The sequence below is a fragment of the Eubalaena glacialis genome, chromosome 14 (genome assembly GCF_028564815.1).
Source record: "Eubalaena glacialis isolate mEubGla1 chromosome 14, mEubGla1.1.hap2.+ XY, whole genome shotgun sequence".
In the NCBI taxonomy this organism is placed as follows: Eukaryota; Metazoa; Chordata; class Mammalia; order Artiodactyla; family Balaenidae; genus Eubalaena; species Eubalaena glacialis.
The window spans coordinates 40,210,112-40,234,587 of NC_083729.1; the positions used below are offsets into that span (position 1 = coordinate 40,210,112).

The 24,476-nt window shown below is 42.1% G+C and overlaps 2 protein-coding genes across 5 annotated transcripts in view; one reads left to right on the forward strand and one right to left on the reverse strand.

The window, feature by feature from the left end:
• The first annotated feature begins 5,076 nt into the window (after nt 1–5,076).
• MSH6 (mutS homolog 6) lies at nt 5,077–23,081 on the forward strand. 3 transcript variants are annotated; one of them, XM_061168553.1, is made up of 10 exons: nt 5,077–5,404; nt 12,518–12,717; nt 14,959–15,128; nt 16,391–18,935; nt 20,138–20,403; nt 21,457–21,574; nt 21,867–21,956; nt 22,367–22,521; nt 22,601–22,800; nt 22,916–23,081. In XM_061168553.1, the coding sequence occupies exons 1-10, from the start codon at nt 5,148–5,150 to the stop codon at nt 22,995–22,997; spliced, it is 4,083 nt and encodes a 1,360-aa protein (XP_061024536.1). In that variant the 5' UTR covers nt 5,077–5,147; the 3' UTR covers nt 22,998–23,081. The 3 variants fall into 3 exon arrangements, with proteins under 3 accessions (XP_061024536.1, XP_061024538.1, XP_061024537.1); XM_061168554.1 differs by having other exon boundaries at nt 5,108–5,393; XM_061168555.1 differs by lacking the exon at nt 22,916–23,081 and having other exon boundaries at nt 22,614–22,778.
• FBXO11 (F-box protein 11) overlaps nt 23,053–24,476 on the reverse strand; it is a 99,216-nt gene continuing 97,792 nt past the window's right edge. For both annotated transcript variants that reach the window (XM_061168556.1, XM_061168557.1), the window contains one exon: nt 23,053–24,391. In XM_061168556.1, coding sequence (XP_061024539.1) covers nt 24,262–24,391 — 130 coding nt within the window. In that variant the 3' untranslated portion in view covers nt 23,053–24,261. The remainder of the gene's footprint in view (nt 24,392–24,476) is intronic.

A 24,476-nucleotide genomic window follows, 5' to 3' on the forward strand; every position in this document is an offset into this window, starting at 1 on the left:
ACCTGCATAATCTATTATCACAAACTTTCTTGTCTTCTATTCTAAAAACCCATTTGTCTTTCCTAAAGAAACCGATTTGTCCTCACTATAGAAGTCTTTTCTTTCCCCACTCTTTCCCCCAGTAAGTTAGATATATAAGCTCCCAGTTCTAACCACCCCTTTGAGTTACTCATCATGGAGCATGTCTGCATGTATTCGCATTGCATGCAAAAGTAAACTCTTTCTTTTGCTAATCTCTTTTGTCAGCTTAATTTGCAGACACCCAAAACTGAACCTAAGAGGGTAGAGGAAATGCTGTGTTTTTCCTTCCCCAACGATATCATTAAAAGCAATGTAGCATGAGTTCGTGTTGAAACTGCGAACTAACTGCAGTTAGTAGTCTTGTACAATGCCTGACAGGTGTTGCTGAATTTCCCTTGAAACTTAAAAATACCCCATGGTGCCCCTGTGAATTTGCTCTCGTTCCCTGGGGTGCCTTGGTGTCCAGTTTGGGAACCATGGTACTAGCCTAAATTCCTATCAAAGTGATCTAACATAATCTATGAGCCCACTGGGACTGGCATATTGTAACTGCTTGTTTTTTCAGCAGTGTCAGGGAGGAAGATATTTTCCTCTACCCTTCTAAATTCTGGCTGGTCTAAGAATTAAGTTGATGTGAGTAAGATTAACAGGAGATAATCCAATAAAAGTTAAGTAACATGTATACATGGAAGAGACCCAGGAAAACCGAGTAACTCACCAAAATGGCAGAAATTCTCACCTTAAATACCATGTTCAGCTAAAGGCAAAAGAGGATGTTGGGGGTAGTGTTTTGGGACCTCAAAGGGGAGGAAGGCAATGCAAGTGGAGATGGAAAAGCAAATGTTTGGTAAATAAATGTTTGCTAGGCCATGCAGGGGGTGGGACAGAGTGGACTCTGATCTCTAGGCCCTGCTGAGTTTCCCCCACTACACCTAGCCTATATTCTTTGCAGACATCTCTGGTAATAGCTCTATTCCAGGAATAGGCCCTTTATCTAAATTCTTTTAGGCAGTTAAGGGGGAGGTAACAAGGAAAACTTTCCAAGTCTTCTGTTTCCTAAAAGTAATCAGGCTAAATTAATCCTCATGTCAAAGAGACACATTTTGGGGTGGAAACTTTGCTCCCCTACAGCAATCTCCATACATCTCTGGATGTATCTGTCTGGTTCACAGCTGTATCTATTGTACCAACATCAGTGCCTGGCACAAAGGAAGAATGCAGTTGAAGGAGGTGTCACATAAGTGGGGAGCACAGGTGCAGAGCACACATGGTTAACTCTTGAGGGGTATTTCACCCTCCCCTATTCATGAGTCATCGCAGAGTGAATGTGTCCAGAATTTTGGATATAAATACCACGGATTCCTGCTCTTCTGGCTCTTTTTCTCCCTAGACTTTATGCTTCCTATTTCCACACTCTTTCTTCTGTAGAGAACAATATAGCTCAATTAGGTTGCTGTTTATTAAATACAGTTTATTCTCAATCTAGCAGTCCGTGTCAGATCAGGTCATTCGTCTACTCAAGACCTGCAGTGGCTCCCCAGCTCACTCAGAGTCAAAGCCAAAAGTCCCATAAGGCCTTGGATCATCTGCCCTTGCCTTCCTTCCCTGACCACATGTCCTACCGCTCCCCCACCCCACCCCAGTTCATCCTCCTCCAACCATTCGGGCCACCTTGCTATTCCCAAACTCAAGGTGTTTGCTTTTCACTTAGAGGCTATTGACCTCTGCCTGGAAGGCTCTGCTCTCAGACATGTGGAAATAGTTAAGACCACCCAAATGAGAACAAGCAAAGGCTGTTTACTCACAGCTTGCTACAGCAAGGGAATCAGCCATCATTATTTGCATTTGGCAGTGAGCTGACAGGCATTGCTACAGTGGTTGTTGTTTGGCTCCCTGGACTGGTTGCTGCAGCTACGGTTGACTTCCTGAGTTCGTTGCTGCTGATTGAAGCCAAATCACTGCCTCTGCAGCAACCAGTCCAGAAGACAAAGACCTCTGCAGCAATTGCCCCAGAACTGTCAGAAGTTGGTTGATAGCTGGTCAGCTTCTCTTTTTTAAAAAATTTTTTGGCTGTGTTGGGTCTTCGTTGCTGCGCGCGGGCTTTCTCTAGTTGCGGCGAGTGGGGGTTACTCTTTGTTGTGGTGCGTGGGCTTCTCATTGCGGTGGCTTCTCTTGTTGCGGAGCACGGGCTCTAGGTGCGCGGGCTTCAGTAGTTGTGGCGCACGGGGTGTCTCAGCAGTTGTGGCTCGTGGGCTCTAGAGCGCAGGCTCAGTAGTTGTGGCGTATGGGCTTAGTTGCTCCGTGGCATGTGGGATCTTCCCGGACCAGGGATCCAACCCGTGTCCCCTGCGTTGGCAGGTGGATTCTTTTTTTTTAAATTAATTAATTAATTAATTAATTAAATTTTTGGCTGCATTGGGTTTTTGTTGCTGTGCACGGTCTTTCTCTAGTTGTGGAGAGCGGGGGCTGCTCTTCGTTGAGGTGCACGGCTTCTCACTGTGGTGGCTTCTCTTGTTGCGGAGCACGGGCTCTAGGCGTGTGGGCTTCAGTAGTTGTGGCATGTGGACTCAGTAGTTGTGGCGCCCGGGCTTAGCTGCTCTGTGGCATGTGGGATCTTCCTGGACCAGGGCTCGAACCCATGTGCCCTGCATTGGCAGGCAGATTCTTAACCACTGTGCCACCAGGGAAGTCCCCAGCTTCTCTATTTTTTTAATCCCCACTTCCAACTCAGGACCAATCAGAGGAAGCTAAGTATGCTTCCCCAAACCAATCACAGAGGATGCTCTACTTCTAGTTAGCCCACCTCCAGCTATCCCATGGCCAATCACAGCACACCTGATGCCTCTGCTTTTTCACTATGAAGCTTTCCTACTCCTCTGCCTGCCTTTAAGTCTCTGCCAGACACAAGTGGTGGTAGCAAACTCTGAACAAGTAGCTTGTTCTGTTTGTTCTGAGCTGGGTGTTCTTCACACACAGTATGTGCCTTCTGCATGGAGAAGCCGGGTGACTTTACCTACCGAGGGATTGTGTGTTTGATGATTCTCAGATGTGTGACTTCTTACTCGTTTTACTCGTTTGTGGGAAGCATCTAACGGGCCTCCAAAATTTGGCCCAAAGTTATTATTTTTCTCATTAATGATGAGGAAACAAGTTGAGAGAAGTAAAATTGCTGTTACCTGCCTGGTGAGTTAGGGTCAGAGGCCAGGTCTCGAGTTACCCCAAGCACTGGCTCTTAACCTCTGTCCTATAACTGGCTCGTTCCCCCTGAGCCTACATTTCCTCTCTGTAAAACAAGAATAATAACATCATATTAAGTTGAACCAAATGAAACAGAATTTTTGTACTTTGAAAAAGTTTGAATACGGAATTCCCTGGTGATCCAGTGGTTAGGACTCCATGCTCTTACTGTTGAGGGCCCTGGTTCAATCCCTGGTGGTGGAACTAAGATCCCACAAGCCGTGCGGCATGGCCAAAAAAAAAAAAAGAGGTTGAATATTGGCAATTTTATACAGTTCAACCTAATATAATGTTGTGAGGATGAAATAAAATAAAACGATGTTAAACTGAAGGCAATATAACATTTCTATTAGTAACACAGGACTCCAGAAACACTTCCCAGGATTTAAATTCCTACTCCACCCTTTTTTGGCTGTTGGGTCTTGGGCCATCTGACCCATCTGTGCCTCAGTTTCTTCAGCCATAAAAAGGAGATATAAGACAGGTCAACAATGCCTTACTTGCAATTCTGAAATCCAAAAAGCTTTGAAAAACAAGTTTTGTGGCAAACTCATTTGGTAGCAAATTTTGACCTGAGCTGACCGGAGGCTATTTATAGTCTATATTTATCCCACTTAGTGTGAAAAAGCATATGTTCTGCTGAAGGAATATTATGTTTGACTTTAGGGTGTTGCCCCAGACTCTCTGAGGTTGTCATGTATTATACTCATGTAGGGAAGAGTATTACTTCAAATACTGCTTCTGAAACAAAGCTGATTTTATTACATGCCTAGCACAGGAGAACGGTGTGGCAGAACACAGCCTCCTGAACAAAGCAAAGAGCTGATCTTTATATGTTTGCACCAAAGCACAGCTGTTGCTGATTGGGGCTGGTTTCTGGGATTCTGGATTCCATAGTTACTTATTCACAGTTTGGGATTAGGGCCAAAGAGCTGTCAGTCTTCCAACTTCTTTCTTGAATTTGGAGAATAGGAACTTTTTATTCACACCTTGTGACTTTTCTAAAATATGAAAAATCCTGCATTCTGAGACACACCTAGCCCAAGAGGTTCAGATAAGGAACAGTGGACCTTAAGTATTGATACTTACCTCACAGGTTATTGCGAGGATTTAATGAGTTAATCTATGTGAAATGACTGGATTGCTTCCCGGCAGAGGAAAGCTGTGTGGCTGGCAATTTTTTTTTAAAATCATAAACTCATACAGGGCCAAAAACTTAGCTTTCAGTTGTAAAGTATTTATCAAGTGCCTACTATGTGCAACGCTTTGAGAATACAACGTGAACAGGAGACTTGATCTTCTGCCGATTTAAGTCTGGATCCTTTTTATCTTTTCCGGTTCCTTAGGGTAAGCGTTCTAACGGCAGGATTGTTCATGCAGGCTCTGGAAGGCGTTTCTCCGCCAGGGCTTCTTTCTGTGGCCGTTCGGTTTACCCCTTGCACCGCGGCCACTCATGCCTACGCGGTGCACGCACTCGGCACACACCTGCCCCTGCGTGATCGCACCCCCCGCGACCGCCAGATTCCCTTCAAAAGAGGAACGCCTTTCCGAGGGGGCCAGCCCCGTAGGAGCGCCCAGCTTCGCTCGGGCCGAGGTGTTCCAGTCCTAACCAGCCTCAGGCCATTCCTGCCGCGGCGGGATAAGCTGGACCCCGCGCAGCGTGCTGGCCCCTCCCCTCCCGACGTCTCCTGGCGCCCGAGGGGGCGGGGCCGGACGCGCGCCGCCCGGGACTCCGCCTGCAAACGGCCTGCCGATTGGCCGATGGGGCCAGTGTTCCTCCGGCAGAGCGCGCCTCCCCCCCGATTTCCCGCCAGCAGGCCCCGCGCGGTACTTGCTGTGCCTCTAGTGGCTCAGTCCGACAGAGCGGTTGGGCCTCGGCGACCGTGGCCATGTCGCGACAGAGCACGCTGTACAGCTTCTTCCCCAAGTCTCCAGCCCTGAATAATGCCAGCAAAGGCCCGGTCGGGGCCTCAAGTGAAAGCGCCGCCGCCGCTGCCACCGGGGCCTCCCCTTCCCCAGGCGGGGATGCGGCCTGGAGCGAGGCAGGGCCTGGGCCGGGGCCCCTGGCGGGCTCCACTTCGCGGGCCGAGGCGAGGAACCTCAACGGAGGGCTGCGGAAGACGGCAGCCCCTGCGGTCCCCGCCAGGTAGCGGGGTGTCGGGGCGCAGGGAGGTCGCCTCAGGGGCCTGGGGGGGGTGCGCGGCCAGGCCCTGGGCTCGGAGGAGGTGGTGCAGTGGGGGGAGCCCAGGGAAGGGAGGCTCGCCTCGGGGTGGGGGGGCTGGGGTGCTCGGCCAGCGCCTGGGCTCGGAGGAGGTGGGGTTGCATATTTGGCTTGAAAGAGCGCAGGGAGCCTTGGGGGTGTAGCTTTTAAACAGGGTAGGAGGAAATCGGCTGTGTACGAAGGGTTGGAGGGGAAGGGAGGACGCGCTTAGTTCGGAGGTAGAGGAGGACACGCGGCCCGTCAGGTGGGGGAGGAGGAGTGGAAGGTGCTCGGGGCAGGGAGGAGAAACGAGAAACGGGAGCACTAAGGGTGCGGCGGAAAGAGAAAAGAGCTTGCCTGCTCGGCGTGGGGTGCGCCCCCAGGGCGAGGGAGGGGGTGGTGCCTGCCCGGGGCGGGGGAGGGGTGGCAGGAAGGAGGAATGCCCGCCGGGGGGATGACCGCAGGCCACCTGCAGGTTGTGGGGCGCGGCGTGCTGCGAGTGGGATTCCCGGGGGACGTTTCTCCTTCACAGCTGGGACGGTGAATTACCGGTCCAGTAGTCGTTGGAGGAATACGCTCGATGTTTGGCTGAGAGCCTCGGACTCGAAGCCTCTGGCGGGGTGGGTGGGCGGGCCCTCGTCCTGGGTATGGGGGTTGGGGGTGGACGACGAGTTCAGAGCGCGAGGGGTGTGTCCACTCGTAGACGGAGGGGCCTGATTGGTGATAGTAAGGATTGCAGGGGCGGGGGAGCAGCAAGTGCAGGGATCCCGCTGGCTCATCCTGTAGGTAGACAGCATATGCCCCCAAACAGATGAAAGTTTAGGAACAGTGTTAATTTTGACACCTGGAAGTATTGTGCCAGTTGAAAATAATGTTAGTTTAAGGAACAGTGCATCTTTTCCTTTTTTTTTTTTTTGGCCGCCCCCCCTCCCCCAGGCTTTTGGGATCTCAGTCCCCGACCAGGGATTGAACCCCGGCCCCAGCAGTGACAGCCAGGAATCCTAACCACTAGACCACCAGGGAACTCCCTGATACAGTGCATCTTTTGTTGGCGATTTCAGGGGAGTTTGGGGCTGTGTAATTTTTCCGGAATTGAGAGTGAGCCTCCAAAGGCCTTGATCTGACTGTGGGCGGGGACGTATGGACGCGATTATGGGGAAGCCTGCCCAGAGGTGTCTTCCTCGCCTTCTCGGCAGTTCAGTGCTGTTCCAGGGCTTGGCTGGCCTTTGTTGGAGCAGCGGGCGACATTTTGAAAAGCTCGCATTTACTGTATCCCAGGTATTGTATTAGGCATAGTGTGTAATGGTAGCCATTTGAAAGGATGAAGAAATAGTGGTACAGAAAAATAAAGAACGCATTCAAGATCAGAAACTTGAGTAGTTGATTTACAATGTCCTGCGTTTTAGGTGTTCTACAGATTTTTCAAAGTCTACGTGGAATTACAGTGTTATTCTCCTTTAAGCGACCCTCTCAAGCAGTTTATGTAGTTGTGTGAAGAGTAGCAGGATATGCCACCCCAGAATGTGCCTCTGGCATAGAGGTTATTTTGAACTGATAATTTTTGAGAAACGGGGGACACAGAAACTGGGGGACACTGGAGAAGCTCTGAGAGCTATAGAAGTTACTCTTCTGTAAGGGAAATTTACATTTAAAAAGGAGATCTCCATTTGTAAGGATGTCTCCCTCTCTGTACTAGGAACAGAAGAGTGACTCTAAATCACCAGAAACTTATTAAATGGAGAAGGCACTGACTGAAATCTGCATAACAACCATACCCTTGTTTTTTGTTCTTTTCCTGGTAACCTCCCTTATCTGTCCCCGCCACCCCATCTTTCTTTTGTCTTTATAAAGCTGCAGATGATGTTTTAAGATGGTGACTCGGGCCATTTCCAGGAGTTACTCAGTTTTCCTTAGTATCTCCCACGTTTATGGGGAGGTATACATGTTAATAAACTTTTGTCTGTCTTTTTCTTGTTAGTATTTTATTACAGGGGCTCTTAGCCAAGAACTCAGAAGGGTAAAGGGGAAAATATTTTTCCTTCCCTACATGTGCATCCTCTGTAACAGACTATTTTTCATGGTGAGAGATGCACAATGTGTTAATAATGTTTACTTAAACATGAATTTGATTCTTCCTGCATCCATTCTAAACGGATGGAAGTATTTATTGTATGGTTGTGCTTTATGTGTTGAATAGCATATGCTCTTTGTTTTTTTGAGGTCTGAATTTAGGAGACTTGTAAAAGCATAACATTGTTTACACTTGACCACCTACTATGGGGACTACTTCCAAAGTATTCAGGAAAGATGGGCATTTGATACTAGGCTTCTAAAGAAACTCTCCATTCAGTATATAGATTTGGCTTTCTTTTTTTCTTAATTTTTGAATTTTACTTTATTTTTTTATACGTAGATTTGGCTTTCATTCAACAAATGTTAACGTATCTACTCTGGCAGGCACAGTATTGGGCATTGTAGATCCTGGATATAACAGTGAACGGGACAAGCAAAAAGGCAATTCTAGAGCAGGAGCAGAGTTGGTGAGCTCCGTGTGCTTTGGGGGGAGAATGGGGTATGTGTGGGTCCAGGTAGGCTTTCAGCTCTCTAGGCTGAGACCAGAGCACAAGAAGAAGTTAGCCAGGCTACTGTGGAGGTGAGGGAGTTTTAGAAGCTGGTGCAGGAAGAGGAAGGTCCTGCAAATTGAGAATGAAGAGGAGGCAGGAACCTTAGGTATGCAGAGATCCAGTCACCAACAGGCTGATGGGCTACAAAGACATTTGGACTTTTTCTGAGGGTCGTTGAACTCTTTAAAAGAAGTTGAGCATCTTTTAATGGTCATTTGTCATTTAGTTTTTCTCTTGTGCTCCAGTGTTAAAGTGTTTTGCCTGTTTTTTTCTTTTTTTTTCCCCTTAGTTACTTTGTCAGTCAGGTGTGATGCAAAAGTATTTTTCCACTTGTGTTGATGAGAGAAAGGAAGGAGTCGAGGTGACATCAGTTTCAATAAATGGCTACAGGATGTATGTTTATGCACTCTAGGCCTGCTTCTCAATACTTTATTTCTTCTGTAGTTTATTAAGACCATAATTGAAAGAGCTGTGAGCAGGGCTTCTGACAACTAAATATGGGTTTTTTAAGCAAGTCTTAGCTAGTTTATTTTTCACAGTCTCATTTCAGTGATAATTATCTGTTGATTATGAGAAATGAGGGCAGTAAAAAATTTTAAGTGTATGCCATGTACTCATTTATAGGAGTGGTGTGTCAGACATTGACAAGGTTTTTTTCCCCTAAGAGCCTTTAGTTAAAGGTAACTATCTGCCCTAGTTGTAGGTGCCTTTCCTGAGAATTTTCATACAATTAAATCTATTTATAGTAATATATTTTCCAAATAATATCACACCTAATATAATATTGTAAGAAAAGTATTCAAGCTTTTCAAAAAGTATCATTGTGGACTCAGTTTCACAGACCTAATTTGATTTAATCGATATAACTAAAACTGGTATTTAAAAAGATGCTGAACTTATAATTTGGTCAATGGGAGCCTCTTTTAAGCTGGCTTTTATGACTTTTTAACATTGCCCTCAGAACTTTATTTTTTATTTTTTATTTGTTTATTTATTTATGGCTGTGTTGGGTCTTCGTTTCTGTGCTAGGGCTTTCTCCAGTTGCGGCAAGTGGGGGCCATTCCTCATCGCGGTGCGCGGGCCTCTCACTATCGCGGCCTCTCTTGTTGCGGAGCACAGGCTCCAGACGCGCAGGCTCAGTAATTGTGGCTCACGGGCCCAGCTGCTCCGCGGCACGTGGGATCTTCCCAGACCAGGGCTCGAACCCGTGTCCCCTGCATTGGCCGGCAGATTCTCAACCACTGCGCCACCAGGGAAGCCCAGAACTTTATTTTTTATTTTTGGCTGTGTTGGGTCTTCGTTGCTGCACGCGGGCTTTCTCTAGTTGCGGCGAGCAGGGGCTACTCTTCGTTGCGGTGCGCGGGCTTCTTATTGCGGTGGCTTCTCTTGTTGCAGAGCACGGGCTCTAGGCTGGTGGGCTTCAGTAGTTGTGGCGCACGGGCTCAGTAGTTGTGGCTCGCAGGCTCAGTAGATGTGGTGCATGGGCTTAGTTGCTCCATGGCATGTGGGATCCTCCCGGACCAGGGCTCGAACCCGTGTCCCCTGTATCGGCAGGCGGATTCTTAACCACTGCGCCACCAGGGAAGTCCCTGCCTTCAGAACTTTTGAAAACATCTTTTCATTCTGATGACGATGGTCAATGTCCCTGCTTCTTAAGCTGCTCTCCGAAGAACCCTGGTTTCTTTTAGTTTTTTATGTAGACTTCCTTTCTAATAATATTTAGGAAACAGTTTCAGAGGCCAGTTTGGATGATAATTTATTATTTAGGAAATAGTTTTAGAGGCCAGTTTGGATGATAATTTATATGGTCACCGTAGACCTAATGCGTAAGTGATGGGTGCCATAGTTATGCAAGCTGAAGGAAAGAAAGCCAGGTATGCGGGCAGGGGTACAGGTAGATGGGCAGGTATGATGGGAGCCTTTGTTATTAATTGCTCTGATTACTTGTTTTTTCTCATTAGCTGTTTGAGGGTAGGGGAATTCTGCTCTAATGGTCCACCTTAAGAGGTAGATACAAACACTGATAGTTTGATTTCTAAAGTTGGCTTGAGAGCATGTTTCACATTTGTGAAACTTGTATTTACATACACAAGTTTTTGTTAGACATACCCAGTCTATCTTTTATTGTTTATAGGAGCAAATTCTAGCAGTACATTGGTATCTACTGATTCTTTTTTAAAAAGTAGATAGCCAAAAATTTTGCTTACAAATTTGGGGCACAACTAGTAATCGACACCAAGGTAATGGGCTGAAGAGGGAGCAAAAATAATGTGATTTAAAAAAAAAAAAAATTTATTTATTTATTTATGGCTGTGTTAGGTCTTCGTTTCTGTGCGAGGGCTTTCTCTAGTTGCGGCAAGTGGGGGCCACTCTTCATCACGGTGCGCGGGCCTCTCACTATCGCGGCCTATCTTGTTGCGGATCACAGGCTCCAGATGCGCAGGCTCAGTAATTGTGGGTGCGCGGGCCTCTCACTATCGCGGCCTCTCTTGTTGCGGAGCACAGGCGCCAGATGCACAGGCTCAGTAATTGTGGCTCACGGGCCTAGTTGCTCCGCAGCATGTGGGATCTTCCCAGACCAGGGCTCGAACCCGTGTCCCCTGCATTGGCAGGCAGATTCTCAACCACTGCGCCACCAGGGAAGCCCCAAATAATGTGATTTTTAAAGCAAAAGCTTAAAGATCTGTTCACTGTATATTTAGCTTAAGTCATTTCTTATTTTTAGTTGTATGAAGGCTTTTACACTTGTTTTTCTGAACTGTCACCTTTTCCTCCTACCTTTTTAAAACTGTCTTTAAAATCCCAAAAATAATAAACATTTGAGATATATTATCATTTTATTTTTTAAATTTATTTTTAATAACTTTATTTTTTGCTGCGCTGGGTCTTTGTTGCTGCACGCGGGCTTTCTCTAGTTCCAGAGAGCGGAGGCTACTTTTCGTTGCAGTGCACGGGCTTTTCGTTGCGGTGGCTTCTCTTGTTGCGCGGCTCAGTAGTTGTGGTGCACGTGCTTAATTGCTCCGCCGCATGTGGGATCTTCCTGGACCAGGGCTTGAACCTGTGCCCCGTGCATTGGCAGGCAGATTCTTAAACCACTGCGCCACCAGGGAAGTCCCAGCTTGTGGTTTTCTGATACCAGTGTGTGATAGACTTTGTGGTTAAGTGGCTACCTGCCTAAGTTAAGGGAAAGCCTGCTTGACAGTTCCACACAAAGATAAGGGTCTTTGTCTCCTGTTAATTAATGGATATGTTAGGAAGGATGAAGCACTTAAGAAGTCTGAATGGTGCTGACACAGCTCCCTGTTTGAAGATGAGCCTTGTGTTTGACAGCAATAATTATAAAGTTGTGCAGGTCGCTGTAGATTTCTAAGTTGAAAGAAGAATGTACCTTAAAGGCCCTTGATATAAGCACCAGCTGAAGCCATGCTCCTGTTCTGGTTTCTTTTCTAACTGTCCAGCATAGGGATTTCCATATTCACATTTTTTGAAGAAAGAAATACTTTAATTTTATGATTGGGCCTGATTTTATAAGGTGGCCTCAATTGATGATTCAAAAATGTCTAAAATATTCTGTTTGTAATGTACTTATTTTACATTTGTAGTTATTCAGTGAAAACCTGTAAGCGGGCTTAGAAAATCTTGGTATATAGTACTTGAGCAGGGTTTATCAGTTGTTGTGCCCTCTCTATCACTGAGGGACTCTTGTAGTCTGTTACTGGACACTGCTACCCTTCTCCCTCTCCTTTCCCCTCCTCTCCCTTCCTCAGGAAACCTTTAGGGCTAAATCAGCTTTTGTGAAGATTGAATCTCCTGTTGATTCTGTAGGCATTATGTACTCAACTATTTTGGGTACATTAGGCACTTATCTCTTAAGTTTTTCCATAAAGCTAGATTTTTAGGGTGGGGGGGGTAGTAGTGTGCTATAGGTAGCTTTTGGAGTATTTGGAATACATTGGAGCAAAGTCGATAATATTGAATATAAGTAGCAAATTTACACAGTCGGTATGTTTGGTATTAATACTTTGGGTCAGATCCTGTTCCTGATGTATACCATATTTGTAGTACAGGTGTTACTCATTATAATTTGGATCACAAGTACAATGAATTTATGTCTTTTTCCTGCTATCAGTATATCAGAATTCTGCCACAGTTTTTAAACCTTGAATAATTCTGAGATAGTCTCTAACCTTAATACCATTATATTTGTGTTTGTCTTAATAAACATTGTGATATTTGCTTATGTTTTTAAAAATAACTTGAAAATATGTTTTTAAAATATCATTAATTCTAGAAATTCTGTTCCTGAATATTAACGCCAGAAAATTTCAAAAGAGTCTTAAAGATACCTTCCTTAAAATTGCTTATTTGTAGGTAATTGCCTTTAATGTAGCTTAACAAAATATTAACCAAATTATGTATTTCCTTTTGGCAACAGTTCTTGTGACTTCTCACCAGGTGATTTGGTTTGGGCCAAGATGGAGGGTTACCCTTGGTGGCCTTGCCTGGTTTACAACCACCCTTTTGATGGAACATTCATCCGTGAGAAAGGAAAGTCTGCCCGAGTTCATGTACAGTTTTTTGATGACAGCCCAACAAGGGGCTGGGTTAGCAGAAGGCTATTAAAGCCATATACAGGTAAAAGATTCACCCTGCAGATTGTGTATGTTTGTGTGAGAGAGAGCATGCACGCACACATGAGTCTGAGTGTTAGTGTCTCCCATACAGTGGAATTAAGCATATTTTACTCGAATAAATTGCAGGAGTGATGTGGTGAAAGTTTCTAGCATGGGAAAAGGATAAGATGCAGCTGGTCTTAAGCCAGTTGTGCGGAGTGGAATTTTTATTTCCGTCCTGAGTGACTTATAGCAATATCATATCATTAAAGGAAAAATGATTTCATGATTGGATCTCGTGATTTGGACCAAAATGCCAAACTCAGACATGAAAAGAGTAAATTAAAGTGTTCCCATCTTAAAGGTTCCAAAAGAAAATGCAGCCAAGATGCATAGTATATAGATCAGTGACATTCTTTAGGACAGATGGAGATGCATGCTACCTGGCCTTCAAAATCCTCACCTTATGAGCACATCTGCGTTGAGTTTCACATCAGAAATCAGACTTCTGGAACCTTAACTTTCTCTTCCCAGGCCCAGCCTTATTTATCACAGACATCAGCAGTCCTGCATTTATAGCTTCACTTGGGCTGGGTGCACCCTGTCAGTCTCTTGGATTGTACAGTGCATGTACAGTATGACTGCAGGATGCAGTGCCTGAACACTCCAGCATGTACAGGTTTTTCTCCACTATCTTCAGACTCCTGGCTAGGACATTGTTGAACTCAGTGTTTTGGAATCAGAACAATGTTCAGTTTCCCAGAAACCTCTGGGAATCATGCCTTTTGGTCATAGTGCTCCTCATCCTGCAGGGCAGGGATGGCACACTGAAGAGTTAAGTCCACACAGAAATCTGACATGCAGGATGGAAAGAAAATAAGGGAATTTGGTTCAGTCTTCTCCACTAATTTGCTGTGTAATCTTATTTTCTGATTCTGTTTGCATATATATAAAATGAGAGAGAGAGTTGGACCAGATGATAAATGAGGTCTTTTTCCAGGACTAATTTTGAGATTCTAAACAAAGCTTTGGCAAAAAAGGACTTTAAAAAGAGATCAAAAAAGTTTACATTTATGTTGTAATTATTTTATAAAACCACCCGTGTGCATACTGCTCTCTGCCCTTTAAATATCCAGATTGTTGCAATACATGTATGTGAATAAATCAGCAAAGAGGCGTGCATGAAAAAAAGTAGGCCTTCATTGGGGGGCATGGTCTTAGAGCTGTAGTTTGCATCAGAGGTTTTGGGGAATGACGATGACACCAGATAGGTGGGGGGGTAAGTACAGCTGCAGCAGGTACTTTGGGAAAAGTTCAGAGCTACTCTTAATGATTTTGATTGTTGCTGTTTGTAGTTTTGGTGCAGCTCTTTAGAGAATTGAGAAATCGCAGCTTTGTTTTAGTCAGCTTATGAACGTTGCTAATTCCATGGAAATTTAGGATGTCCCATCAGTTTTAGTATATAGAAAGAAGGGTGTAATATAATGTTTGGATCTGTTAGACAAATTCAGGTTAGTTTTCCAACTACAGGTATATTCAGGTAGAAGAAGAGAAAAGACATTCTTAGTTATGCCTCTTGGAAAAGAACTAAAACAATTCTGTATCATTGGTCTTGTGGATAGAAATTTTGCTCAGTGGATGGAAATGTCATTTAATACTATAGCTCTTTGAAATGAAATGGATAAAGGAAAAGTTTTACTTTAAAGCAGAGCAAGACATTTTGATGCAACTGTTTTGAAAAAATTTAACATTACAAGTCTGAACTGGGTTACTGTCCCAAAATGTAGGATTTTTTTTTTTTTTTTTTAACATCTTATCTAACTGCCTCGGGAACAAACTTATTTTTAATATCATTGCTTCATTTAAGTGACAGTGTAGTTTTTGCCTTCCTTAAGTAATGTTTTTTAAAAAAGGGTCTCAAACCCCCTTTATATCTCATGCCTCACCTGAAGAGGTGTGCCTAGGTGTTTAGGGTCACAGTCCCAGGTCATTATAGAAGAGAGACTAAGTGGTCCTGGGTGACCAACAGTTAAGGCAGCTTAAAGGAGGTAAAATAGGTAATTTCAGTTTCACTGGTAGTTTTTCCCTGAAAATTCCTTCCTTGTAGGCTTTATTGATCTATCTGTATCAATCAAAAATAATGGGAGATTAAAAATTATACTTGATTGTTGTCACTCTTGTTCCTTAGGGCAAGTGTTATACATTGAGCCAAATATCCAGCCAACAGTTCCTATTTATAAATAAATATATATATGTTTTTTAGGTTCAAAGTCAAAGGAAGCCCAGAAAGGAGGTCATTTCTACAGTTCAAAGCCTGAAATACTCAGAGCAATGCAACGTGCAGATGAAGCCTTGAATAAAGACAAGATTAAGAGGCTTGAACTGGCAGTGTGTGATGAGCCCTCAGAACCAGAGGAGGAAGAAGAGACGGAGGTGGGACAGTGCTAACCGGCGGTTGTTACTTCTGTTAGGAGAGTGATGAAAAAGGGTCAGGGGCATATTAGAGTGGTATTTTCCATATATCTATTTAGTACTCATACATGCATACTTCTATACATTCCTGGACTATAGGTCATGTTATATTATTTAGAATCTCAGCAGCCTAACACCCCTTTTTACTTAAGTTCTCAAGCCTGCTAGAAAGACACATGCTGTAAAAGGCAGTACCATTTTGGTAACCAGTATAGAGAGCTAGGGACAGTAAGGACATGGTGATAAAATTGGTCATGGCGTCTGGTAATAAGCTTCTGTATGAGGATGTGGAAATTAATTATCCAGTTTTATGCTCTAATACTTTTTGTTGTATTTTGGATTGCTAAGAATAGAGGTTGAGTAACCTTGAAATACAACCTTGGTTTCAAATATTAATGGTCACTATTTGAGTGAATTAAATCTTGTTAAGGAAATGAACAAATAATTGGTATATTTAAAGCAAACATCATTATGCTCTAATTCAGTAAATTAATGCCATGTGCTTAAAAAGATTAATCTATAACTAAGCTTGATTTTGTTTTATTCTATTCTAGATGAGATAGGCAATAAGTAAGTTAATATAATGAGTATTTTAAGAGAAATGAAAGAAGAGTTTCTAATCTTATTTTTGATGTTGAGACCAGAGATCATAATGTTACTCAGATGTTTAGACCTGGATGGTAACTACAGAAATCATTTAGCCTCATACTACTTTACGTATGAGGGAGGCCCATGATAATAAGTGAATGTGCCTTGCCCAAGAAGATACAGCTGGTTTGTGGAAAGCAAGGACTAGAACTAGGTTGATTACTGCTTTTTTATACTAAAGAATTTATAAAATGGTAAACTTCATAACATGTCCAAATGTAAGAGGAGAGGTGACCCTGGAAGAAAGATAACAGAAGACTGAAAGTTTTTTCCATAGCTATGACTGTTAGTGAGGACATCACCTATGGGTATTTGTGGTGTGTGGTCATCCTAAGGACTTCATCAGTATTGAATAGGATAGAACTCTCATGACAGAATCACTTAATCCTGTATTGTGATACTTGTTTTAATGTTAGGTGAAACTGAAATTGATATCCCTTGAGAAAGAAAATAGTTTATTTCTGGAGGTGGGTTCTTCTCTTGATAGATGAAGTTGAAGCATATGGAGAGATTCCACAGCAATAGTCATTTTCCAAATTTTACTTTGTTTTAAAATACTCTTCTTTGCCTTCCAGGCAGGTGCCACTTACGCATCAGATAAGAGTGAAGAAGAAAATGAAATTGAGAGTGAAGAGGAAGTGAGGCCAAAGGTGCAAGGATCTAGGCGAAGTAGCCGCCAGATAAAAAAACGAAGGGTCATATCAGACTCTGAGAGTGACATTGGTGGCTCTGATGTGGAATTTAAGCCAGATGCTAAGGAGGAAGGAAGCAGTGATGAAATAAGCAGTGGAGTAGGGGATAGTGACAGTGAAGGCCTGGACAGCCCTGTCAAAGTTGCTCCAAAGAGGAAGAGAATGGTAACTGGAAATGGCTCCCTCAAAAGGAAAAGTTCAAGGAAGGAAATGCCCTCAGCCACCAAACGAGCAACTGGCATTTCATCAGAAACCAAGAATACTTTGAGTGCTTTCTCTGCCCCTCAAAATTCTGAATCCCAAGCCCACATTAGTGGAGGATGTGATGACAGTAGTCGCCCCACCATCTGGTATCATGAAACTTTAGAGTGGCTTAAGGAGGAGAAGAGAAGAGATACGCACAGGAGGCGACCTGATCACCCTGATTTTGATGCATCCACACTCTATGTGCCTGAGGATTTCCTTAATTCCTGTACTCCTGGGATGAGGAAGTGGTGGCAGATTAAGTCTCAGAACTTTGATCTTGTCATATTTTATAAGGTGGGGAAGTTTTATGAGCTGTACCACATGGATGCTCTTATTGGAGTCAGTGAACTAGGGCTGGTATTCATGAAAGGCAACTGGGCCCATTCTGGTTTCCCTGAAATTGCATTTGGCCGATATTCAGATTCCCTGGTCCAGAAGGGCTATAAAGTAGCACGGGTAGAACAGACCGAGACCCCGGAAATGATGGAGGCACGATGCCGAAAGATGGCACATATATCTAAGTATGATAGAGTGGTGAGGAGGGAGATCTGTAGGGTCATTACCAAGGGTACACAGACCTACAGTGTGCTGGAAGGTGACCCCTCAGAGAACTACAGTAAGTACCTTCTTAGCCTCAAAGAAAAAGAAGATGATTCTTCTGGCCACGCTCGAGTGTATGGAGTATGTTTTGTTGATACCTCGCTAGGGAAGTTCTTCATAGGTCAGTTTTCAGATGATCGCCATTGTTCCAGGTTTAGGACTTTAGTGGCACACTATCCTCCAGTACAAGTCTTGTTTGAGAAAGGAAATCTCTCAGTGGAAACTAAGATGATTCTCAAGGGTTCATTATCCTCTTCTCTTCAGGAAGGTCTGATACCAGGTTCCCAGTTTTGGGATGCAGCCAAAACTTTGAGAACTCTCCTTGAAGAAGGATATTTTACAGACAAGTTAAATGAGGACAGTGGGATGATGTTACCCCAGGTGCTTAAAGGTATGACCTCAGAGTCTGATTCTGTTGGGTTGACACCGGGAGAGAAGAGTGAATTGGCCCTCTCTGCTCTTGGTGGTTGTGTCTTCTACCTCAAAAAATGCCTTATTGATCAGGAGCTTTTATCAATGGCTAATTTTGAAGAATATATTCCCTTGGATTCTGACACGGTCCGTGCTACAAGACCTGGTGCTGTCTTTGCTAAAGCCAATCAACGAATGGTGCTAGATGCTGTGACATTAAACAACTTGGAGATTTTTCTGAATGGAACAAATGGTTCTACTGAAGGGACCCTGTTAGAGAAGATTGATACTTGCCATACTCCCTTCGGTAAGCGGCTCCTAAAGCAATGGCTTTGTGCCCCACTCTGTAACCCTTATGTTATCAGTGATCGTCTAGATGCCATAGAAGACCTAATGGTTGTGCCTGACAAAATCTCCGAGGTTGTAGACCTTCTAAAGAAGCTCCCAGACCTTGAGAGGCTACTGAGTAAAATTCATAATGTTGGCTCTCCCCTGAAGAGCCAGAACCACCCAGATAGCAGGGCTATAATGTATGAAGAAACCACATACAGCAAAAAAAAGATTATTGATTTTCTTTCTGCTCTGGAAGGATTCAAAGTACTATGTAAAATTATAGGGGTTATGGAAGAAGTCATCGATGACTTTAAGTCTAAAATCCTTAAGCAGGTCCTTACTCTGCAGACAAAAAAACCTGAAGGCCGCTTTCCTGATTTGACTTTAGAACTAAACCGATGGGATACAGCCTTTGACCATGAAAAGGCTCGAAAGACTGGACTGATTACTCCCAAAGCAGGATTTGACTCTGATTATGATCAGGCTCTTGCTGACATAAGAGAAAATGAACAGAGCCTCCTGGAATACTTGGAGAAACAGCGTAGTCGAATTGGCTGTAGGACCATAGTCTACTGGGGAATTGGTAGGAATCGTTACCAGTTGGAAATTCCCGAGAATTTCATCACCCGTAATTTGCCAGAAGAATATGAGTTGAAATCTACCAAGAAGGGCTGTAAACGATACTGGACCAAAACAATTGAGAAAAAGTTGGCTAATCTGATAAATGCTGAAGAACGGAGAGATGTATCATTAAAGGACTGCATGCGGCGACTGTTCTATAACTTTGATAAAAATTACAAGGACTGGCAGGCTGCTGTGGAGTGCATCGCAGTGCTGGGTAAGGTTTTCAAGAGCCTTGTTCCTAAAGCTTTGGTTAGTAACGTCCTGTGTTCCAACTGTATATTAAGATTGGAATGTTCATTGGAAAGTCCTTATTGACTCGTATCCCTAAACTCAAGTGACAGGTATATATTTTGATCAAATTTCAATTGAATTTATAGTATTCGATAAATGCTGTTTTTTAAGCTATTTTTTGTCACACTCATTTAAAGATATCCCTTGATCTATCACTCAGTTTTAGTCTTTTGATATATATATACAGATATATATATATACACCCTTGCATTCTTTTTTGTATTTCAGTGAATCTCTTTACATGAACGTTTCAAAAGATTTTAATCTTCCCTTTTTCTTTTAGCCCAAGTTGTCACACTTTCTTTTCTACAGTTGATTTCTAAGAGCCCTGATTTACGTATTTGTAATTTGGTAACCTTTTCAGCTTCATAAGTAATTTCCTTTTTCTTTAAATTTCATGGCCAAGTCATTTGGAGCCTTTGCTTGCTTTACAGTTTTGGGTTTTTTTCTGTTGTGAAAATGCAGCAACCATAGTTTACCCAAATTTGTAACAAAACTATGTTAGTCTGAACACAACTGTCCAGAATAAAATGGCATCCTATTCTATTTTTGAGTGTGTATCTATCATGGTTTTTGAGTGTGCCACATTTATTCCTTAAGCCAATACAGTTTTAAACAATTTGGTAGGTAATGTAAAATCATCCCTCAGCTCAGGTATTCAGAATCGGTGAGTATATTTTCCTCTTAAGATTGTGCCTATTGTCAGAATGTTCTGCTTCTAAGAAGTGTTAGCTCCATGATTATATCAAGGAGAGACCACTACAGCATCTCTCTGTTGTATCTTTTAGCTTTCCTTTGGCATACCTCTAATCTAGATATTAGAGGACTTAAAATCTACTTTGAGGGGATATTTTCTTGGGCTTGAAATTCGAAGTTATTTCTCATTTCAGTACAAGTGCTATAAGACATGTAAAACATTTAGGCTGATGACTTATTTTTGTGCAGTTAAAACAATGTCACTAGAGTGCTTACTTTTAGAAAAAAAGCTGCCATGTCTAAAGAGCGAGTAGAGCATGCCACCTCCACTAAAAAAACATTTCTGGAAGACTTATAGAAGTTGGGCCTTTGTGCTTATCAAGAAAGCTCAAAAATGATGAAGCTTCACTTTTGACCTCTCTTTAACAGATGTCTTATTGTGCCTGGCTAACTACAGTCGAGGGGGTGATGGTCCTATGTGTCGTCCAGTAATTCTGTTGCCAGAAGAAGATACTCCTCCCTTTCTAGACCTTAAAGGATCACGCCACCCCTGCATTACGAAGACTTTTTTTGGTGATGACTTTATTCCAAATGACATTCTAATAGGCTGTGAGGAAGAGGAAGAAAATGGCAAAGCTTACTGTGTGCTTGTTACTGGACCGAATATGGGGGGCAAGTCTACGCTCATGAGACAGGTAAACTTGAAGTTTTGTTACACCAAATTATTTGTAACACTTAAAGAGTGAATATAGTACATATTTAAGCCACCGTTCCCCAAGGAGCATATGATAGAATTCAGTCATTGACTTATTAGGAAGCAAAGGGAAACTCCTTGAGTCATGAAACTAAGACCTGTATTCTTCTTATTGGTCAAATATTTGCCTGAGTTAAGGGAAGTATATTATTAAGAAGGTGAAGGTGGTTTCAGGCCATGAGTTTTTTTATGAACTCTGACTTTGACTGAATCCATTTCCTGTGAAGGCAGAGGTATTCATAATGAATGAAAATTATACAAATGTTTTATGTTTGTTCTTAAATTAGGTTTATTTCTAGGAACCCTTATACAAGAACCATTGCACTTGTTCATACAGGAAAGTGATTCATGACCTCTAGTTAACTGTTGGGAACTGCTTTTAGGGAAGACAATAAATATATTTTTCTGACCTTCTGCCAGGGGTTAGCTAGCTACTGAGCTAATAAATATGATTTAGATTTTAAAGGGTTGTAGAAAAAAACAATGTGTAACAGACATTGGGCCCTTGACAGAAAATGTTTGCTGACCCCCCTAACTCTACTGCACTGTATTATTTCTGTACAAATTTGCTAACTAGAGAGGAGCAATAGTGTAAGGTGGTTTTCAACCTCCTTTTCGTTTTTAAATCAAAAATCATCTAGAGAGCACAACAAAAAAGTACCTGGGAGTTGGGGTGTGTTCATCCTCTGAAACTGATTGTTGGGTCTGGAATTGGTTCTAGGCATCAGTAGTTTTAGGTTGAGAATCACTAGTGTACTAGGTTAGCATATAAGTGCTGAGGTTTCAAATAAAGCCAGTTAGGCCCTAAGCCTCATGCCTTCCTAAGCCTCACTTTTCCTACTTACGCTTGTGAAGATTTTTTTTTAGAGTGCCTGACTACTCCTAGTTAATATTTATTAGGGCTTATTATCTCTGTCTTCTGGATATACATAGACATCTCTATCTGTTCTCGATAACACCAGTCATAAAAGACCTTTTTCTCCCTCATTCACAGGCTGGCCTACTAGTTGTAATGGCCCAGATGGGTTGTTATGTACCAGCTGAAGTGTGTAGGCTCACACCAATCGATAGAGTGTTTACTAGACTTGGTGCCTCAGACAGAATAATGTCAGGTGAGTTTTTTTTCCTACCTAAGGCTCTGTTATTTGACAGTTCATTTCTATATTTTAGGTGTTAAACACATCTACATTTAAATAGGATGTTTTATTTATTTTTTTCCGGTGTTACGCAAGGCAGAATGCTTTCAGACATTTGAAAGCATCATGCAATTTTTAACATACTAGAAGTAATCTCTTAGTACCACGGTAGTTCATAATAGATTCAAAGGATATGAACCTAAAAGATGAATCTACTGTTACAATAGGATTCTTAAAATGATCACCTATTTGTGATTTTTTTTTTTAGGTGAAAGTACATTTTTTGTTGAATTGAGTGAAACTGCCAGTATACTTACACATGCAACAGCACATTCTCTGGTGCTTGTGGATGAATTAGGTAAGATATTAAAATTTCCAAAACATTAGTACAAAGAATTATTTTTCTGGAAAATGGTCTGAAGGACACATCTCTTAAAGAAAAAGACTATGAATACACTCACCTTTGTCCATAGACCCCACAGTTGGCCCTAAGGTGGCAATTTTACAGGGATAATGAGAATATTTATTGGATAATGAGGCTATTTAAAGAGAACTAAAAGGAAGTTTCTGAAGCGCAGTGGTACTCGAGTAGTCCTGAACTCCAAGCAGACCTACTTAGCTAGAGAGAGCCTGTTTACAGAATGCTTTTGGATATACTAAAGTGATCTTTAGTACATTTTTTTCCATTCCTTTGTGAGGCGTGTCCTTCTTCGTATATAATATGGCAGATTGTGTAATACATAGTTCATGTATATTTTATTTTCATAGGAAGAGGTACTGCAACATTTGATGGGACAGCAATAGCAAATGCAGTTGTTAAAGAACTTGCTGAGAATATAAAGTGTCGTACATTGTTTTCTACCCACTACCATTCATTAGTTGAAGACTATTCTCAAAATGTTGCAGTGCGCCTAGGACACATGGTATGTACAAGTTGTTTATGCAAAAGTTATGTTTTTGAATGGGTACTTCCATTGCCAGCATGTAATTTTTCTTTTTTAGGCATGCATGGTAGAAAATGAATGTGAAGATCCCAGCCAGGAGACTATTACCTTCCTGTACAAATTCATTAAAGGAGCCTGTCCTAAAAGCTATGGCTTTAATGCAGCAAGGCTTGCTAATCTTCCAGAGGAGGTTATTCAAAAGGGACATAGAAAAGCAAGAGAATTTGAGAAGATGACTCAGTCACTGCGATTATTTCGGTAATTATAACTGGATATAATTTTACCATGTAGTTGATTACCAAAACAGTAAAGGGATGGATGATGCACTGTGAAAAATGTAAACTAAAACTTTTTTTTTTTAATTTATTTTAAGGGAAGTTTGTCTGGCTAGTGAAAGGTCGACTGTAGATGCTGAAGCTGTCCATAAGTTGCTGACTTTGATTGAGGAATTATAGACTACATTGGAAGCTCTGAGTTCACTTTTGACAAAGGTGGTAAATTCAGACAACATTATGATCTAATAAACTTTATTTTTTAAAAATGACCATTTTTCCATTTTCTTTCTAGGAAATTAAACCCTTTTAATTCTTACCTACCTTCTACATAATGGTTATTGAATACTCCACAATATATTAAGTCTAGATGTTATGGTACATGCATACACTTTCAGGCTGTTTATACCCACTGTCACCAATACACATAAATGGGGTGGGGGGGGAGCTATGAAACTGTATAGGGCTGTATATATACTTGTCTCAGCTTAATGCGGGAAATTCTTCTTTAATTTCCAGCAATTTGTCTAAACAACTGTTCAAAAAAAAACTATGAACAGAGTTCAAATACAGGACTGACTGTTTTGAAGAGACTTTCTAAAGTGTACTTTTAAAACATAGTAGTTTTTACCTTTCACAAAACTGAGTTACAAGAATACTTTTGTTTTACAGTGCATCCCTTCCTAGGAAGTCTCATTAAAACACTCACTTTGTCTAGGGGTGATTTTGAATGCTGCACAGGGAAGGGAAGGAAATAATAGTCTTAACTTTTCTTAAAGGATACCAGAAACATTGCTGGATATAATTTAAGATTAGTGTTTTCTCTTTCATAGAAAGAACGTACATACTGGGACATGAGTACAGTTACAGCAAGTCTAGGTGTGCTAACAAAACAGGGCACATTCAAGTACAATAAGATTTTGCTTGAAATTAAAAACAAACTACATGAGATTAAAGCATTAAAATCATATTTCTCAATCTGAATACATGTTAAAAAAAAAAATCAAAAGAAACGCAGAAGTGCTAGCTCACATTTTTACCATATTACAAAAGCAATTGGTACCCACGTCCATAAAGGCAGCAACAAAGCTGCTTGTCTATTGAAGAGTACTACTGCAAATTGGACTGCATTCAATGCTAGTTGTAAAAACACCAGCTTTTTTCAGAAGTTGGTATCTGTACAAAATTGCAGCTTATTTTCTTCACTTCTGTCCCTTCAAAAGTCTTTACACAGTAATGCTAAAACACCCAGCTTTGAGATCCTGAGTCAATATATTGCCACTTTCTTTTTGGTAGCTTGAGCTTCATAGTGTCAACTGACCTTGTGTATCCATTTTTAATACAGTCTCTTCCTGTAGCATGGGCAAATATTTTAAATCTTCTTCCAAAAAAAAATGTTTTAAGTTATGATGTTAGAATGGCAGGACTTTTTCTTTAGGGAAGGAATTCAGTTGTGCTGCAATGTATTAGATTCTATAGGTGGAGCAGAGTCATATAGTGTATCTGTATCATGTGTAGGCTCACCAGCTAATGTACAAGGATTAGACAGTGTTCCAGCACCACAGTCACAGAAAAACCTAAAGCAAAATGAAAACCCAAAGATTAGGAAACTGAGGGGAGGAAAATAATTGGGTAATACAGCAAGCAAGTGTGCTACATACA